Source organism: Tympanuchus pallidicinctus, unplaced genomic scaffold (assembly GCF_026119805.1).
Source record: "Tympanuchus pallidicinctus isolate F22 unplaced genomic scaffold, pur_lepc_1.0 scaffold12, whole genome shotgun sequence".
Lineage (NCBI taxonomy): Eukaryota > Metazoa > Chordata > Aves > Galliformes > Phasianidae > Tympanuchus > Tympanuchus pallidicinctus.
The window spans coordinates 13,605,005-13,619,022 of record NW_026294637.1 but is presented as its reverse complement, the minus strand read 5'-3'; the positions used below and the strand labels follow the sequence as shown (position 1 = coordinate 13,619,022).

At 39.0% G+C, this 14,018-nt stretch overlaps 1 protein-coding gene across 2 annotated transcripts in view; it reads left to right on the top strand.

Annotated features, from left to right (window-relative positions):
• The window catches only part of MYO1E (myosin IE), an 84,195-nt gene that overhangs the window by 23,040 nt on the left and 47,137 nt on the right, over window positions 1-14,018 (top strand). For both annotated transcript variants that reach the window (XM_052671517.1, XM_052671518.1), the window contains exons 2-4: window positions 7,768-7,911; window positions 10,572-10,661; window positions 11,557-11,651. In XM_052671517.1, the coding sequence (XP_052527477.1) occupies window positions 7,768-7,911; window positions 10,572-10,661; window positions 11,557-11,651 (329 nt within the window). The remainder of the gene's footprint in view (window positions 1-7,767; window positions 7,912-10,571; window positions 10,662-11,556; window positions 11,652-14,018) is intronic.

The following is a 14,018-nucleotide window of genomic DNA, read 5'->3' as shown; positions in this document are numbered from 1 at the left end:
TGGTGCGTATGGAAGACAGTGGTCCATGTGTAGAGCTTCTGAGTCATGCTGTTCTGAGGTTCTTCTTTCTGGGAAACAGATGGTGAGCTCCCACTTGACTTCAGTTCCTTATTTAGTTTCAGGATCATCAAGGAAAAATATTTTCAATATGATGCTAAAAGAGAGTCTACAGTATTTTGTCTAAATCTATTGATGGAGTTTTCAAACCGCATATTTTAATTAAAGATGATTTATTTTTGTAAATCACATAGGAAGGCTCGCAGTAAATTAATTATAGATAAATTGTTTTCTGTTGATTAAAAAGAAAAGAAAAAAAAAGAAAAAAAGAAAAGGTTTTTTTTCCTGAAGGGGTGGAACAGATACTTGGGAGCAATCCATCTGTACAGAGATTTGTGGTCTTCAGCCTCTGAGGTCCCAGATGCCATGCAGTATTTTGGGGGAGATTATATTTAAGTACTCTTATATTGTGTATGTACCAAAATGAGTTTTAGCACTTGATGGAACTGGGATAGCACATTTTGGTTAAAATATGTAGCATTTATTTGTGATATACGGTTGCACAAAACCTTTTAAAACCAATTTTTGATGGAGAAGAGCGTTAGGAAACATTATTTTTAAGAGCTAGTACAGCTAAGATAGAACTTGTTTCTTATAATTTTTCTTTTGCATTTTCCTTACGCAATATAAGAATATACAGTGCAATTTAGAGATGAAAAGTTAGTGTGAGTAGATGCTGCTCAGTAGACGGTTGGAATGGTGTGCATGTATAACCTGACTAAATTTTGCAATTACCTGTTCTTAATCCGCCACCATCAGAATTTTGCTATTCATGCCACAAAGTACAGGTGAAATGTGGCACACCTCTGGAGGCTGCTCAGTCAGTCAGGTAAAGCAGTTAATGTTCAACATTAAGTCAACCCTGTTAAGTAGTTAACAGCAGTGCATTTTCCTGAGATTACTTCTTGGAACGTTGTGCCGCAGCCACCCAAAAAGCTGTGGGATAGGCAAACATACCTTTACAGCTCACTAGCTACATTTTGTGCCTGCTGTCTGTGAAAGTTGTATGAGAAACCTAAGCACGCTACCGTGATCTGCTCATAAATTCATTCATGTCTTTAATTTACTCTGTAGAATATGTGCCTTTTTATAAAGAAACTTTTTTATTTTTTAATTCTGATGCAATGCCTGTTGCCCATAGTCAAACACTGAAGTAATTTTTATGTTGGTGATTTTTTGTTATTTATCTCACAGGAGTGTTGATGGTTTACTGACTCCTGAAAATGGGCATAATGTGCATACCCTGTCAACATCTCTTGTTCTTATAGCTTGTGTTGTTTTACACGTGTGTATTTGCTATTCAGGTAAGAAGGCTCTAGTTTCTCCTGCCCTCCTGGAGCAGGAGGCAGTGTTGGGAGCATATCCCAGGGCCACCCCTGCTGCACCTGCAGCCCAACGTGGGTTGGCTAAGTGGCTGGAGGGGGGAGAGCATTTGGGCAACTGGACTTCCCACTGCATGTAATCTGCTCTGGAGTCAATCCGAGCCACCCTGGGCTGAGCCTTGCCCTACAGCAAGCTGAGAATTGACTTCTTCCCTAACTGCGTTTTTTGGGATATGAACCTGCTAGTAGTTTCCATGCTTTAGTATGTTTTTGGTATTTTTAGTTCTTTGTATGAAATGTCTGCTGTGCAGCTAGATGCTGAAATTTTTGCTCTGCTTTTTTCTCAAATATTTAAGCAGCAAATTGTGTCTCCATTAATGTTTCCCCTGTGTTCAATTTAAATTATTTGTCCTTGATCTTTGTCCATCTAGCTGCTGCTTCTGTCTTCCCTTAACTACATCTTTCAAATACGATCACATATTGCAGTGAATGTCTGTTCTAACGTTATGTGTACAGGAGCTGTTTTGAAGCACTTTTCCGCTGTGGTGTCTCAATTTCAATTACCTTATTTGAGAACCAAAATTCACATTAAGTTCTTATAAAATATTTTCTATTGAGAAGAGCAGACTGTTTTCTTTCATTGGAACATATGAATGATTCTTGTAATTGTTTTCTTTCATTGGAACATATGAATGATTCTTGTAATTGGATGGTAAAAGTTTACTGTTTTGGTGGATGGTATTGCAAGAAGCTTGCGGAAGCGTTGACATCAGGTATAGAGTAAGTGGCGTGCAGCTTTTTCAGCATGGTGTGTTGTAATCATGATACTAATCTGAGCAGAGGGACAAAAACTACAAGGATTTTGTACAATAGCACTGTCATACCTGAAAAGGGAAAGAAAAGGTCGCGCTTAGGATCTTTTGATACTTAATCCTTCATGGGGGCTGAGTCCCTACTGGATGCTGATGGAGGACGAATGTTTGCTACTGAAAACAGCAGTCTGGAATGCAGTGTGGCATTTCTTTCAGTTATGGGAACCAAGGAATGATTTTCTATGATACGTAAATTGTTGTATTTTAGACAGTGCTGATGGAGCATAAGAGAAACAAGGCACTTTCTCAGGGGCAGAATAGGCAGTCTCTTCTGATCCCTTGTTTTTAGCACTTCACTTTTAGATGTACTATTTTTAGACAGCTTGAAATACAAAAATATTTGCTTTTTCTCCAGTTAAAAGAAAGCCCTGTTGTGACACAGCATGACTCAGTCTTTTTATAGCCACATCAAATATGTGTTGCTGAAGATAACACAAACATATATAAACAATGATAAAGGCAAAAATAAGAAACTGTGAGTTGCTATTGTAACATGAGGTGTAGGCCAGCAACAAAAGTTCTGAAAATAAATGTCTCATCAATATTTATTATTCATCCTGAACAAAACAATACTGTGCTTTAACCATGTCATACCAAAAGTAGTACAAGAAGCCTAGAAAGTAGTTAGTATTAGTACGTCATTCTTTACATCTCCAGAACTGCCTTGGCAGTAAGTGATGAAATCCACTTGATGTTGATGGTGCTGTCGCCCTCATGTCCTCAGTAAAATGTTCCTATCTCCTGCTGTTCATGTAGCTATTGCCTTAAGCTGTTAACCCGTGGCTGCTAAGAGAAATTTGCAGCATTTCAGTGCAGTTAATTCTAGGCTCTTCAGAGTCTTGGTAGGCTTGATGCTGAAGATGGTGAAATTGCTGAGGTGTGCAGGGCAGCACTGCCGTTCCCAGCCCGCTGGTACTGGGGCTGAGCTCCTGCCATGGAGCCTCTCAAACAGAAGGCCTTTGGCTCACGGGGCCGTCTTGTGACTCATAAATATTATTCTTGTCAGAGAGCAAAGCAGATCTGATTTTGAGCCCTAAGCAGCAACCACATGAATAATAACAGCTGACAGCAGTGCCATACACTCCTTTAATTCCAGCTTTTTGGGCCAGCTGAGTTTCTGTGTGCTGCTCTGAGCGCAGGCTACAGCAGCCCTGGCAGCCAGGCTCGTAGCACTCACTTCTCTCTCAGCCATGGCTTTTCTCCTTGAAGAGGTACTGTGGCTTTTTGCAGGCCACTGATAGGGTAATCTGCTGAGCTTATCTTTTTGCATCAGTTTAGGATTTAATGTTGTAACACAAAGACGTGTTAGGCTGCTAGGCCCAGCCAAGCTCTATGCCAGCCCAGCCCTTCCCATGTCACTATTTCATTAAGCTAATGAAATAAATACATTAGGACAATCTCTGTTTGAAAATCACTTTACTGGTTCGGTTTGTTCTGCAAGGATGTAAAAATGAAATCCAGATGCATCAAGACTCAAAGAAAAAATGTATTCTGAGGTGTAATTTATCACAGAATGGTTTGAGTTGGAAGGGACCCTTAAAGGTCATCTCATCCAACTCCCCTGCAGTGCACAGGGGCACCTACTGCTCCACCAGGCCCTCAGAGCACCATCCAGCAGGACTTTGGAAGTCCCCAAGGACAGTGTATTCCACCACCTCTCTGGGCGACCTGTGCCTCACCACTTTATTGTAAAAATATAAAAAAAATTCTTTCCTATATCCAATCTAAATCTCCCATCTTTTAGTCTGAAACTGTTTCCTCTTGTCCTGTCACAGTAGACACTGCTAAAAAGTCTGTCCCCTTCCTTCTTATGGCCTCCCTTTAGGTACTGAAAGGCTGCTATCAGGTCTCCTCAGAACCTTTTCTTCTCCAGGCTTAACAGCCCCAGTTCTCAGCCTGTAGGAGGGGTATTCCATCCCTTGGACAGTTTTTGTGGCCCTCCTCTTGCCATGGTCTAACAGGTCCGTGTGTCTCCTGTGCTCCATATCTGGACGCAGTGCTCCAGGTGAGGTCTCACCATTGCAGAGCAGGGGGGCAGTGCCACCTCCCTCACCCTTCTTTGGATGCAGCCCAGGATACGGTTGGCTTTCCGCGCAGTGAGGGAGCATTGCTGGCCCTTTGGCACCTTGCTGTTATCGTTCCTGTGTATGTTCCTTTTTGCTTCTATTACCTTCATACTGTATTTCACTGTTCCAGATTTTTTACCATTGATATTGTTTATTGTTAGTAAAACCAGCTTGCTCAGTTATCTTGGTTTACTTGTAACTCCTTCAAAGAATGTAAGACAAGGCTAACTATAATTTGATTACATGCAAACTTTTCCTGCCTGGTGTTACATTCCTTAGAATTTTCCATTCCATGAGCAGATCCTTTTCCATTCACTGCCTGTGCTTCTTCATTAGTAAGTGAACAATATCAGCCCTTAGGATTAATTTATGAGGAACAGCAGTCCTTGCCTATTAAGTTCTTCTCCTGGTTTCCTACCTACTCTTTGGCTAAGTCTGCACAGCTTTCTACAAATCCGGCTCACTGTACCGCTTGAAGTCATCATTTAAAAATCCTCATTGTGTATGTATATATTACAGTATTATTTGTCTGATTCTGAAAATGAACCTAATTGTATTTTCTCAATGAACATTTTGTTCAATTTTGTCTGAGTTATTTGTTGCAAGCATATCAAGTATAATTTTGAGATGGAAAATTTTTCGCACGTGTTAGAATTTTGGGAGGGACATCTAAAGTACGTTTCTATTGTTTGCTTCTTGAGCAAGTTCTGAAAATCGAATTGCAGGTATTATAATTTTCAAACCTCTAGGAAAGGTGCAGCACTGGAGAGGCCTGAGGAGTGCCTTTACAGCTCCTATGACACGGATTTATTCAGTTGGTTTATGATGGGAAGATCTTTTCTATTTCAGAGCAATAGAAGAATGAGGTAACTGTCAGCTGATGATAGTCTCAGTTGGAAGGGCCTGAGGTTGATAAATTTGCATCAGACTCTGTAGCTACCATTCTATGATTTGTGGTTGGAAGAGCAAGAACTTGAGGATCGTCGTGTAGGAACAACACTCTGTTTTGCTACCTGGACTGAGGAGATGCTAGCCACTGCCGCCTGTCCTGCTCTAGGTTCCTGAGAAAAGGCAGGGTGAGGGCAAAGCTTAAACATGTAGGTGAAATTAGTCACTATTAAAGCTTGCATTTATTTCTAGATCTATAGGAGAAATCTAATAATAGTGTGCCAATGGTTTGTCACTTCTCCGTGCATTTTCATGTATGGCTGTGCTTCAAGGAAAAAAATAGTCCCAGACTACTGGTAGGAACTTATTTAGTTTAATTCAATATTATTGTGAACTACTTGGTGCTGTAACTGTCAGCTGTCTCCATGCAATATGTTTCGTGGACATTTAGACTGCTGCCTTTTCCATTTGACTGTCTGATACTGTGGTACTTGGATTTGCTGGCAGCTGTTTGTTAAATCAGTGGGTAAGCACAGGGGAGAGCAGCTCTCAAGGTAAGCTGAGTCTTCTGGCACTGCCCCTCTTGCTTTCATTGTTGCATTACTTTTGGAAAGAACCTTCTGGCCCAGTAATGTGTAACTTGCAGTCAGCAGCTGTCACTGACTTCCATAAAGCTTGCTGTTACACAAACTGTGTGCACATTTTCCATACATCCCATGGCTTTGTGAGCTCTGTCCTTTTCTCACTGACCTTGCTGTCTCTGATATCATGCTTCCAATGGGCAGCTTGATTGTTTCCTACAGTCTCCTTTCTTACAAGTTTTCTGTAGCGTACTCCATTTTCCGATACTAAACCACGCTCTGCATAGCTTTATGAAATCTGTCATTCTCTGTGTTTATTTTTATACTATACCTTTTTTTAATCTGTGCTGCCTGTCTCTTTTTTCAAGCACAATATCACAAATAGCTGATGAGTGCACTGGAGGAAATTATGTCTTCCTGCTGGACTTCCCTTTACTCAGATAACCTGACATCCAGCTGAGGTTTCAGTCATGTGTTTTACAACAATTTCCAAAAATTAATTGGTTCCTTCATTTACTCAGTGCTTCTAGATCATTGCTTCCATTATGCAAATATGAAATGGACATGTCTTACGTGAACTGAAATGGTTTTAAGATTATTATTTTATTTAAGCTCATGTAAGGTTATTTGATGTTTAAGAGGACTGATGAGATTGTGTGCTTTCAGGCGTATTTTCCTCTGCTATCCTGTTTTTGAAAGTATTCTTTTCATTATTGATTACAAATACTCTTCAGTGTTGTTAGTGGTGATGGATAGCAGTAGTTAAAGACTTAATAAAAACAGGGGTAAAGCCTAGAAGTCTCCTGTGCTGTCTGCAGTGGGCAAATGAGTCTGTTTTTAGCGCAGGTTAATTTGAGATCAAATTCAGCTGGTCTTATTTACCATCTGTAATTATGCATTATGTTATTCTGCAAAATACTTTATAATAAGTTGCATGTATTCTGATGAGTATGACTTGATCCTGTAAAATGCATCTCACTGTTTGAAACTGTGATGCTAAGAAAGAGGAGGAATATACCAGATGACTGTTTTGTTAACCACTTCTTTCTTGACAGCATGCATGGCAATTTATTAGTGTAAAATGTATTCATTTCAGTATTACTAATTTGAGAATTCAGACTTAAAGTGCAGAAATACAGGAGTGCCATGAGAATTACCTGTCAGACTCGAGGAATAGTTTTGGGATTAGAGAGCATTTAATCTAGACTGGATTTAATGTGTTTGCGGTTGCATCCATAGAAACGTAACTACAGTTCAAATCAGCTGGAAAAAAAACAGATTTTGATTTCAACTGGTACAAATTGAAATGTCACGAGTTTTCAGTAGCATCCTGAAATAGTAGTCTCTAAGTGTGGGGAGAGATTATCTATTCAGATGTCAGTTATGCACAGTGACTAACAGCTCAGAAGGGGCTGTTCAGGCACACAGCCTGTCAGGCTGTGCAGCATCATCTGCAGAACACCACTGAATGCCTTTGACATCAGTCTCACAGCTCCTATGAGAGTAGCAGCATCATATGTCCAGTTTTGGATTAGAAGACTCAAGATGGAGAATCCCGGGTATCCCCATTTAATGCAGTTCAGATGGTTAATTATCCTCACAACTAATAGTTACATGCAGGAGTCTAATTTTTGCATCCTAAACTTCTAAGGACTGTATCTCAGTTGGAAATTCTTTTTTTTCCCCTGCATGTTTTAGAATTGCCTGACGTCTGAGAGCACTTCTGTGTGTAGACATTCACAAAACCCTGTGAAATTACTGCTATTTTTGGAGGGCAGTGCAGTGCTTTAATTAATAGTTCAGAGATGTGTAAGGTGACATTATTTGTGTATGCTTTTCAATAGCTGGGTCAAGGGATAGAATTCAATGTGAGCAATACATTTTGGAAATTGGAATTAGGCTGGTTGCTTTCAGATATTTCATGCTAATAAGAAATATTGTAACCTTTTTTTTTTTATATACGTATTGTGTTTTCCTGCAGGGAAGCAAAGGGCACTACAGATATCACTGGCAGAGCCACAATGTCAAGCACAGCGGAGTGGACGATATGGTCCTTCTTTCCAAAATCACAGAAGATTCCATAGTGGAGAACCTAAAGAAGCGATACATGGATGATTATATTTTTGTATCCTTTTTAGTATTGCTGTTAGTTGGGCTCTGCGGGTGTATCATAGCGTCATATCAGAGCATCATGGGAAGCCCTGGGTTGAAAAGGACCACAATGCTCATCTAGTTTCAACCCCCTGCTATGTGCAGGGTCGGCAGCCATCAAACCAGGCTGCCCAGAGCCACATCCAGCCTGGCCTTGAATGCCTCTGTGGGGATGGGGCATCCACAGCCACCTCGGGCAACCTGTTCCAGTGCTTCACCACTCTCTGAGTGAAGAATTTCCTCCTAATATCTAACTTAAACCTCCCTGAAGGTTGAAATTAAGATGCTGCACAATTCTTTTTTATGTGGTAGTTCTTGTCACTGTTGAAGGTAATTTTGTAGCTCCATACATTCTGACCCCTCAAGCTAATCCAGCATTGCTGATGCTTGATCAAGAGTTAATAGTTTTAAGCCTTACATACATGTTTTGAGATGGTGTTATCTTCTTTACCTCCCAGATTCTAATGCTTTCACATTAGCATTTCTCCTATTACATAACCCTGTTTACAACTTGTTCTGAATCATGGGCTGATGAAAACATGTGACCATGTGAACATCTGTAAATCTACGATGCTTGTGCTATAATTTTTTTTTTAATTCATTATAATTAATGAAAATGTGAAAGATTTAAGTAGTCAAATATATAACAGCAAGAAAAACAAATTTCAGCACCAAAAATGTTTTTGTTTTTGGAAATTTCACATGAAAAGACTTCCTTGATGTAAAACACAAGCACTGTTTGATTTTTAGCTTCTACAATGTAACACAAGCTACAGTAATCAATTTTGTAACCTGTAGTCAGCGGTGATACTGTTCTTCTGCTTTAACAGGATTTTGGTACCAGCTAGTAGCGAATGGAGAGCAGTTATTTTGAAGAGTTTAATTTCTTTTTAGCAGAATGGGAATAAAATAGAACTTCTCCTATTTCCAAATACTCAGACAGTAAGAGCTTTAGCAAGGACCGGTAGAGGAGAAGTCATGTTATGGCTGTGCTGACGTTTCCATCTCGAACTGTTCAAGTTTTCTGTGAGTTCATATGTGAGTTGCAAAGAATTTCTCAGACTGATTGTACTGGGGAAATCTACAGCACTCTTCCTGGTAATAGAAGAAACATTTCTGTCAGTGGGAAGTCCTGCATCTTCCATGCACAATATTCACAAAGTTTTCAGTGCTCAATGCTTTTTTTTCTTACGAAAGTGAGAGTACCAGATTAACATAGAGATGTTTTATTTTTTCTTTTTACTGAAGCAGCTTGTGTGCTTTCCAAGGGGCCTGGTGGTCACATGGGTTATCAGACTCTTCTTTTAAAAGCATTATAATTCATTTGTGCGGAGAAAAATAATCCTTTTGCAGTTCTGTGCAGGCTTTTTGTTCTAAACTGGAGACTATCTCTTGAATCTTTCAACTGTTCTTATGCTCACCCATGAATGAACATTTCTCTGTGCTACTCTGCGCAGAGATTACTGATTCTTCCCAGAAAATGCTGGTATTGTTACCAACAGAAAACTGTCACTTCAGATGGTTATACGGGCACAACGAGTGCTTGATATTTTGGAGGCCCAGATGTTGTCACTCTAAAAATGTATGAAGAAAGCATTGCAAATTAATAATACTGAGATTACGTTCACTGATTTATAGTAGTTCTTTGACTAATGCAATTCTGTCTGGGGCACCAGCATAATGGTTCTTACACAGCCTAACACAGCAGCATAAATTTCTCAGTTTTCCTACTTAGGTATGGAAAGCTTGGATAAGTAAGTTCAGTTGTGAGCAATTCCAGCTTGTTCAGTGAAACCAACAGTACAGTGTTTTGAACTCACTGACATGGGCACACTGCTAACTTCCAGCTCAAGGAACCAGTCCTGCCTGTAAAGTAGTACCAGTTGTTTCAGTTGCGTGTATAACAATTCATTACCTACGCTGTAAGTGTAGGCGGATGTACAGCTGAATGTGGAACTGTGAAACACTGACATTCAGAATGTTGCAAGAAAAATTTCTGGGAGTAATAATAAACTGAAATGTTTTATAGGGGAGCCTGCAGGATATGTCTTCCAGGGAAATGTCTTCCAGTGTAACTGTTAACAGTTACGCTCATAAAATATCACCACAGCACTGCATTACCTAACTCCCTTAGCTCCTTGCCTTGTACACACAGCTGAGTAATTGTCTAATTCAGCTCAGTACGGGTGGTTTCCATCTGTCTGCACGCTCAGCACAATCTCTGTGAGATCAGAATGTGTCAGTACAGCTCATTCTGTGAAGGTCAAAACAATCTTTTCAATACTAACAATATGATCTTCTCAGTTACAAAGGAGCAAAGCAGTTCAAATATACCATTTCCTTTCTGTATTTTTGTTCAGGGAATGTTGGACTTGGGCCTGTAATACATGTTCCTGTGCTTAACTTGTCCTAAAATAAATATTTTGATAATATGAAAGTATCCCACTGAATGATATGTTTATATTCGTGTAAGCCTTCTAATTTCATTTTTATTAAGAATTGTTTTAAGCTTTCTTTTTTCTGTATTGTTTGAAGCTGTATCCTGTTGTGTAATATATGGAAAGGCTGTTGCAGTATCTGGTGGTAAGATACTACTGTATAAACTGTGGTTACCTTAACTGCTTTTGAATTCAGACATATATTGGCTCTGTGTTAATCTCTGTGAATCCTTTCAAGCAAATGCCATATTTCGGGGAAAAGGAGATTGAAATGTACCAGGGAGCCGTAAGTAAAGCAGTTTGCAATGTACTACAGTATTGGCAGGGGTGTAAATATTATTCCATGTGGTTAAACTCGTGGAAGCATTTGTTTCTGGGTTTTGGTGGTATTGTATTAACCTGGAAGAACGTGGCTGATACCCTTCACCATATACTGAGTCCTCAAATTGAATTCCCTGAAACACAGAATTAGCTCTCAAGAAAATACTTGCATTGATTAACTCTAATCCATACCAGATTTTTCCCCTTGACAAGCCTCTCCTCCTGCAAAAACACTTTTTAAGCTACTGTTTGCTTAAACTGTGGCACAGAAACCAAAATGGCCATTGGTGGATTTGAAGAATATGGGTAGAGATGTCACAAACTAGACAAGTAGAGTAAGAAAATTGGGATGCCAAAAATAGATGCTGGTTTTGAAAATAACGCTTGAAGGACATTATGGACTTAAAATTCTGCTTTCTGCTCTGTTTGAGTTAGGCATGTCCATGGTAGAAGACCAGGGAAACCATCCAGTTTAGGCGGGTGCTGTGGATGAGGATGATCCCATTACAGCACCAGGCTGTAGTGGCTTAGGTAGTTTATTGTTAGCACACGAACACGATGGGATAGGCTTAAATTATATCAATTTATCTTGAACAAGTAATGTATTTCAATTATGGGCCATTATTAGAATGGTGTGTTTACGTACTTCAGAAGAGAATTATGGGTGAGAAAAAGATCAGTAACAAACCAGGGATTGGTTTGTTTTAACTAAACAAACAAAAATTCCTGTAAGTGGATTTGAAAATTGTTTTTTTTTCCAGGAATATAGTTCTTCCAATTGAAATAAATTTATTTTTCTCTTTCTGCATTGTTTAAAGTTATGTTATGTTGAAAAATGTATGTTCTATCTCCCCTTCTAGGCACAGTATGAAAACCCACCACATATTTATGCTCTTGCAGACAGTATGTACAGAAACATGATCATTGACAGAGAAAATCAGTGTGTCATTATTAGGTAAGAAAAAGATCTTTTTGTCTTGTTCCTGTTGTAACTTCAAGAAAGGGAAAAGCTAATTTTTTATTATACTAATAAGAACCATCTGAGTTCACGACCAGTGAATATTTTGGGGTTTTCTAGGTTGGTTGTTTATGTTCTGACCCTCCCTTTTGTTTTCTGGTGGAATCCTGATAGCTTAACAACAAATCTCTCTCTCATAGCCAGCCTCTTGCCCATCACCTAATAGCAATAGCTCAAGTGACCACGTGAGAATGAACAACTCTAGCAGCCACAGACACTGCTAGCTAAATCTGACACATTGACTACATTGACTGCATTAGCATGTTCATTTTAGGTTTTTTTTTTTTCCCAGTTAAAAGTAAATGCACTTTTGTTCATTTCAGAATTTAACTTGCTTTCAGTCAGAGGCAAAAGGACGAGGCAGATACTAACAATTATTCCTTATTATTATTCCATCCGAATTAGTAGGCTGAGAGAATCCACTGTAAAATTACTGAACTTGTTTAATGATAGGCATTACTTAAAGTGAATGTTGGGTGCAGAAGGTACTCTTTGGCCCTGTCTGTGAACTTATAAATGGTTTATGATAAAAGAAAGCATACAGAAATACAGGATATTTGAGCTGGCCTGTTATCCATCCTTTGACTTTCCTTCTTACATAGAACACTTAGGAAATTCCCTGTGGTGCTCCTGGAATTGCAGTTTGCCTTTGGCACTGGTGTTGAGAGTGGAGTGCGTGCCCTGTAAGGTTTACAGTGTGATCTACTGGGGGAGTCTAGGATGAAAGTATTAGAACATTGGTAGTACATGTATATAATCTATAAGCAACCACATTATAAGCATATATTGGGAGCCTGTGTTCAGTAATGTCTTGCTCGTTGGTTACAAAAGGAGTTTGGAGAACACTGGTCTGTGGGAATGGATCAGTCAAGAACTAGAGAAAAGTAAGAGGAAGAAAGTTATTTGAAGTTTAACAGCCAATATTCCATTAATAACAGTCTTTCTGAGCTTTCAGTTGTTTTTCTTTGGAGCACTCAGGCATCACTATGAATTTAACTGCTATTGAATTTAAGAAAAGAGGTTGCAGCTCTCACTGATGATCCTTGTTGAGGAATATTTGTTTGTAAGTTAGATTCATTGTCTTATTTCACGTGATCAGTGCCTGGGGTTCATCCAGGCCGTGCTTTACTTGGTGACGGCATACAGTGGAAAAGCAGACAGTTGTTGCCCTCAACATTAGCAAAAATGTATGTATGTATGTATGTGGAAATTGTTGGTTTTGCACGTAGGAAGGTCAGCCAAACATTAATGCTGTACTGTATTGGCCTTCCTATTATGGGCAGCTACCTATAGCATAGTCTTGTGTCTCAAAAATCCCAAATTCATTTTCTCTTATTCTTGTTTCTCATACTTCTGAATTGTTCCTTGAGCTGCCATCTGGTTTGGAAAATTGATGCCTGTTGCCCTGTGAAGTTACCAGTCCCATTTGGTCAAATTCAGGTCTGTTAGGCATGGGTAAAATTGAGATTTATTTTGATTTTTTGAACAAAATCACATTCCAGAGCCTGGAATGTTTCATATGAAGCTAAATTTATAGTGAAAATTCTTGAAGTGTTGTGGGTGGTTAATATAAAGCATAATTCTTGATACATTGCTACTGCCTCAAAGGTTTTTAATGCAGTGGAATTGCATTTTCAGAGAGCTGAGATGCAGGCTTTTTTGAATTTACAGGTTAAAATTCTTAGGAGAATTCTTGGGTTTAAGTGATGGATGATGTGTTTCAAGAGTTCCTGCACTGCATAAGTGCAGAGTGAATTCTTTCTCAGTCTGTGCACAAAAGATGCAAATTCTGCTGGAATTAATTAAAATATACTACAAAATCAGAAAATGTTTGCCAGGGACATTTCAAAGAGTTCCTCTTCCTTTCTAGTGTTTATTTGTTGTATGATTTGTCTTATTGCAAACTGGAAAAACTGCAGACTTTCGGATAGTTTTCATGATAGTATTCATTTTTCTAGGATGCCATGAAGTTATTTCTCTGAAATCAGGTGACTTAGCTGTTCTTAAAATCAATTCTGTTTCATTTGATATTTTAATACTTTGCCCACATTTAGATACATCTCATGTTTTGTGATTAGAGTGACGTCACAATTTCTAATGACTAGATATGGCTTAAAACTGAAGTATTATTAAATTCACCATTTTGTTTCCATACATTTTACTTAATTTCATAGAGCAGAAAGCACTGAAATTGATGGCTGACTGGAGATTCCTGAGATCCTGCAGCTCTGGTGTGAAATGGATGTTTGATCTGCTCTTCTACCACTCTGTTAATAGCTGCCAAGGACTGTAGCATTACAGCCC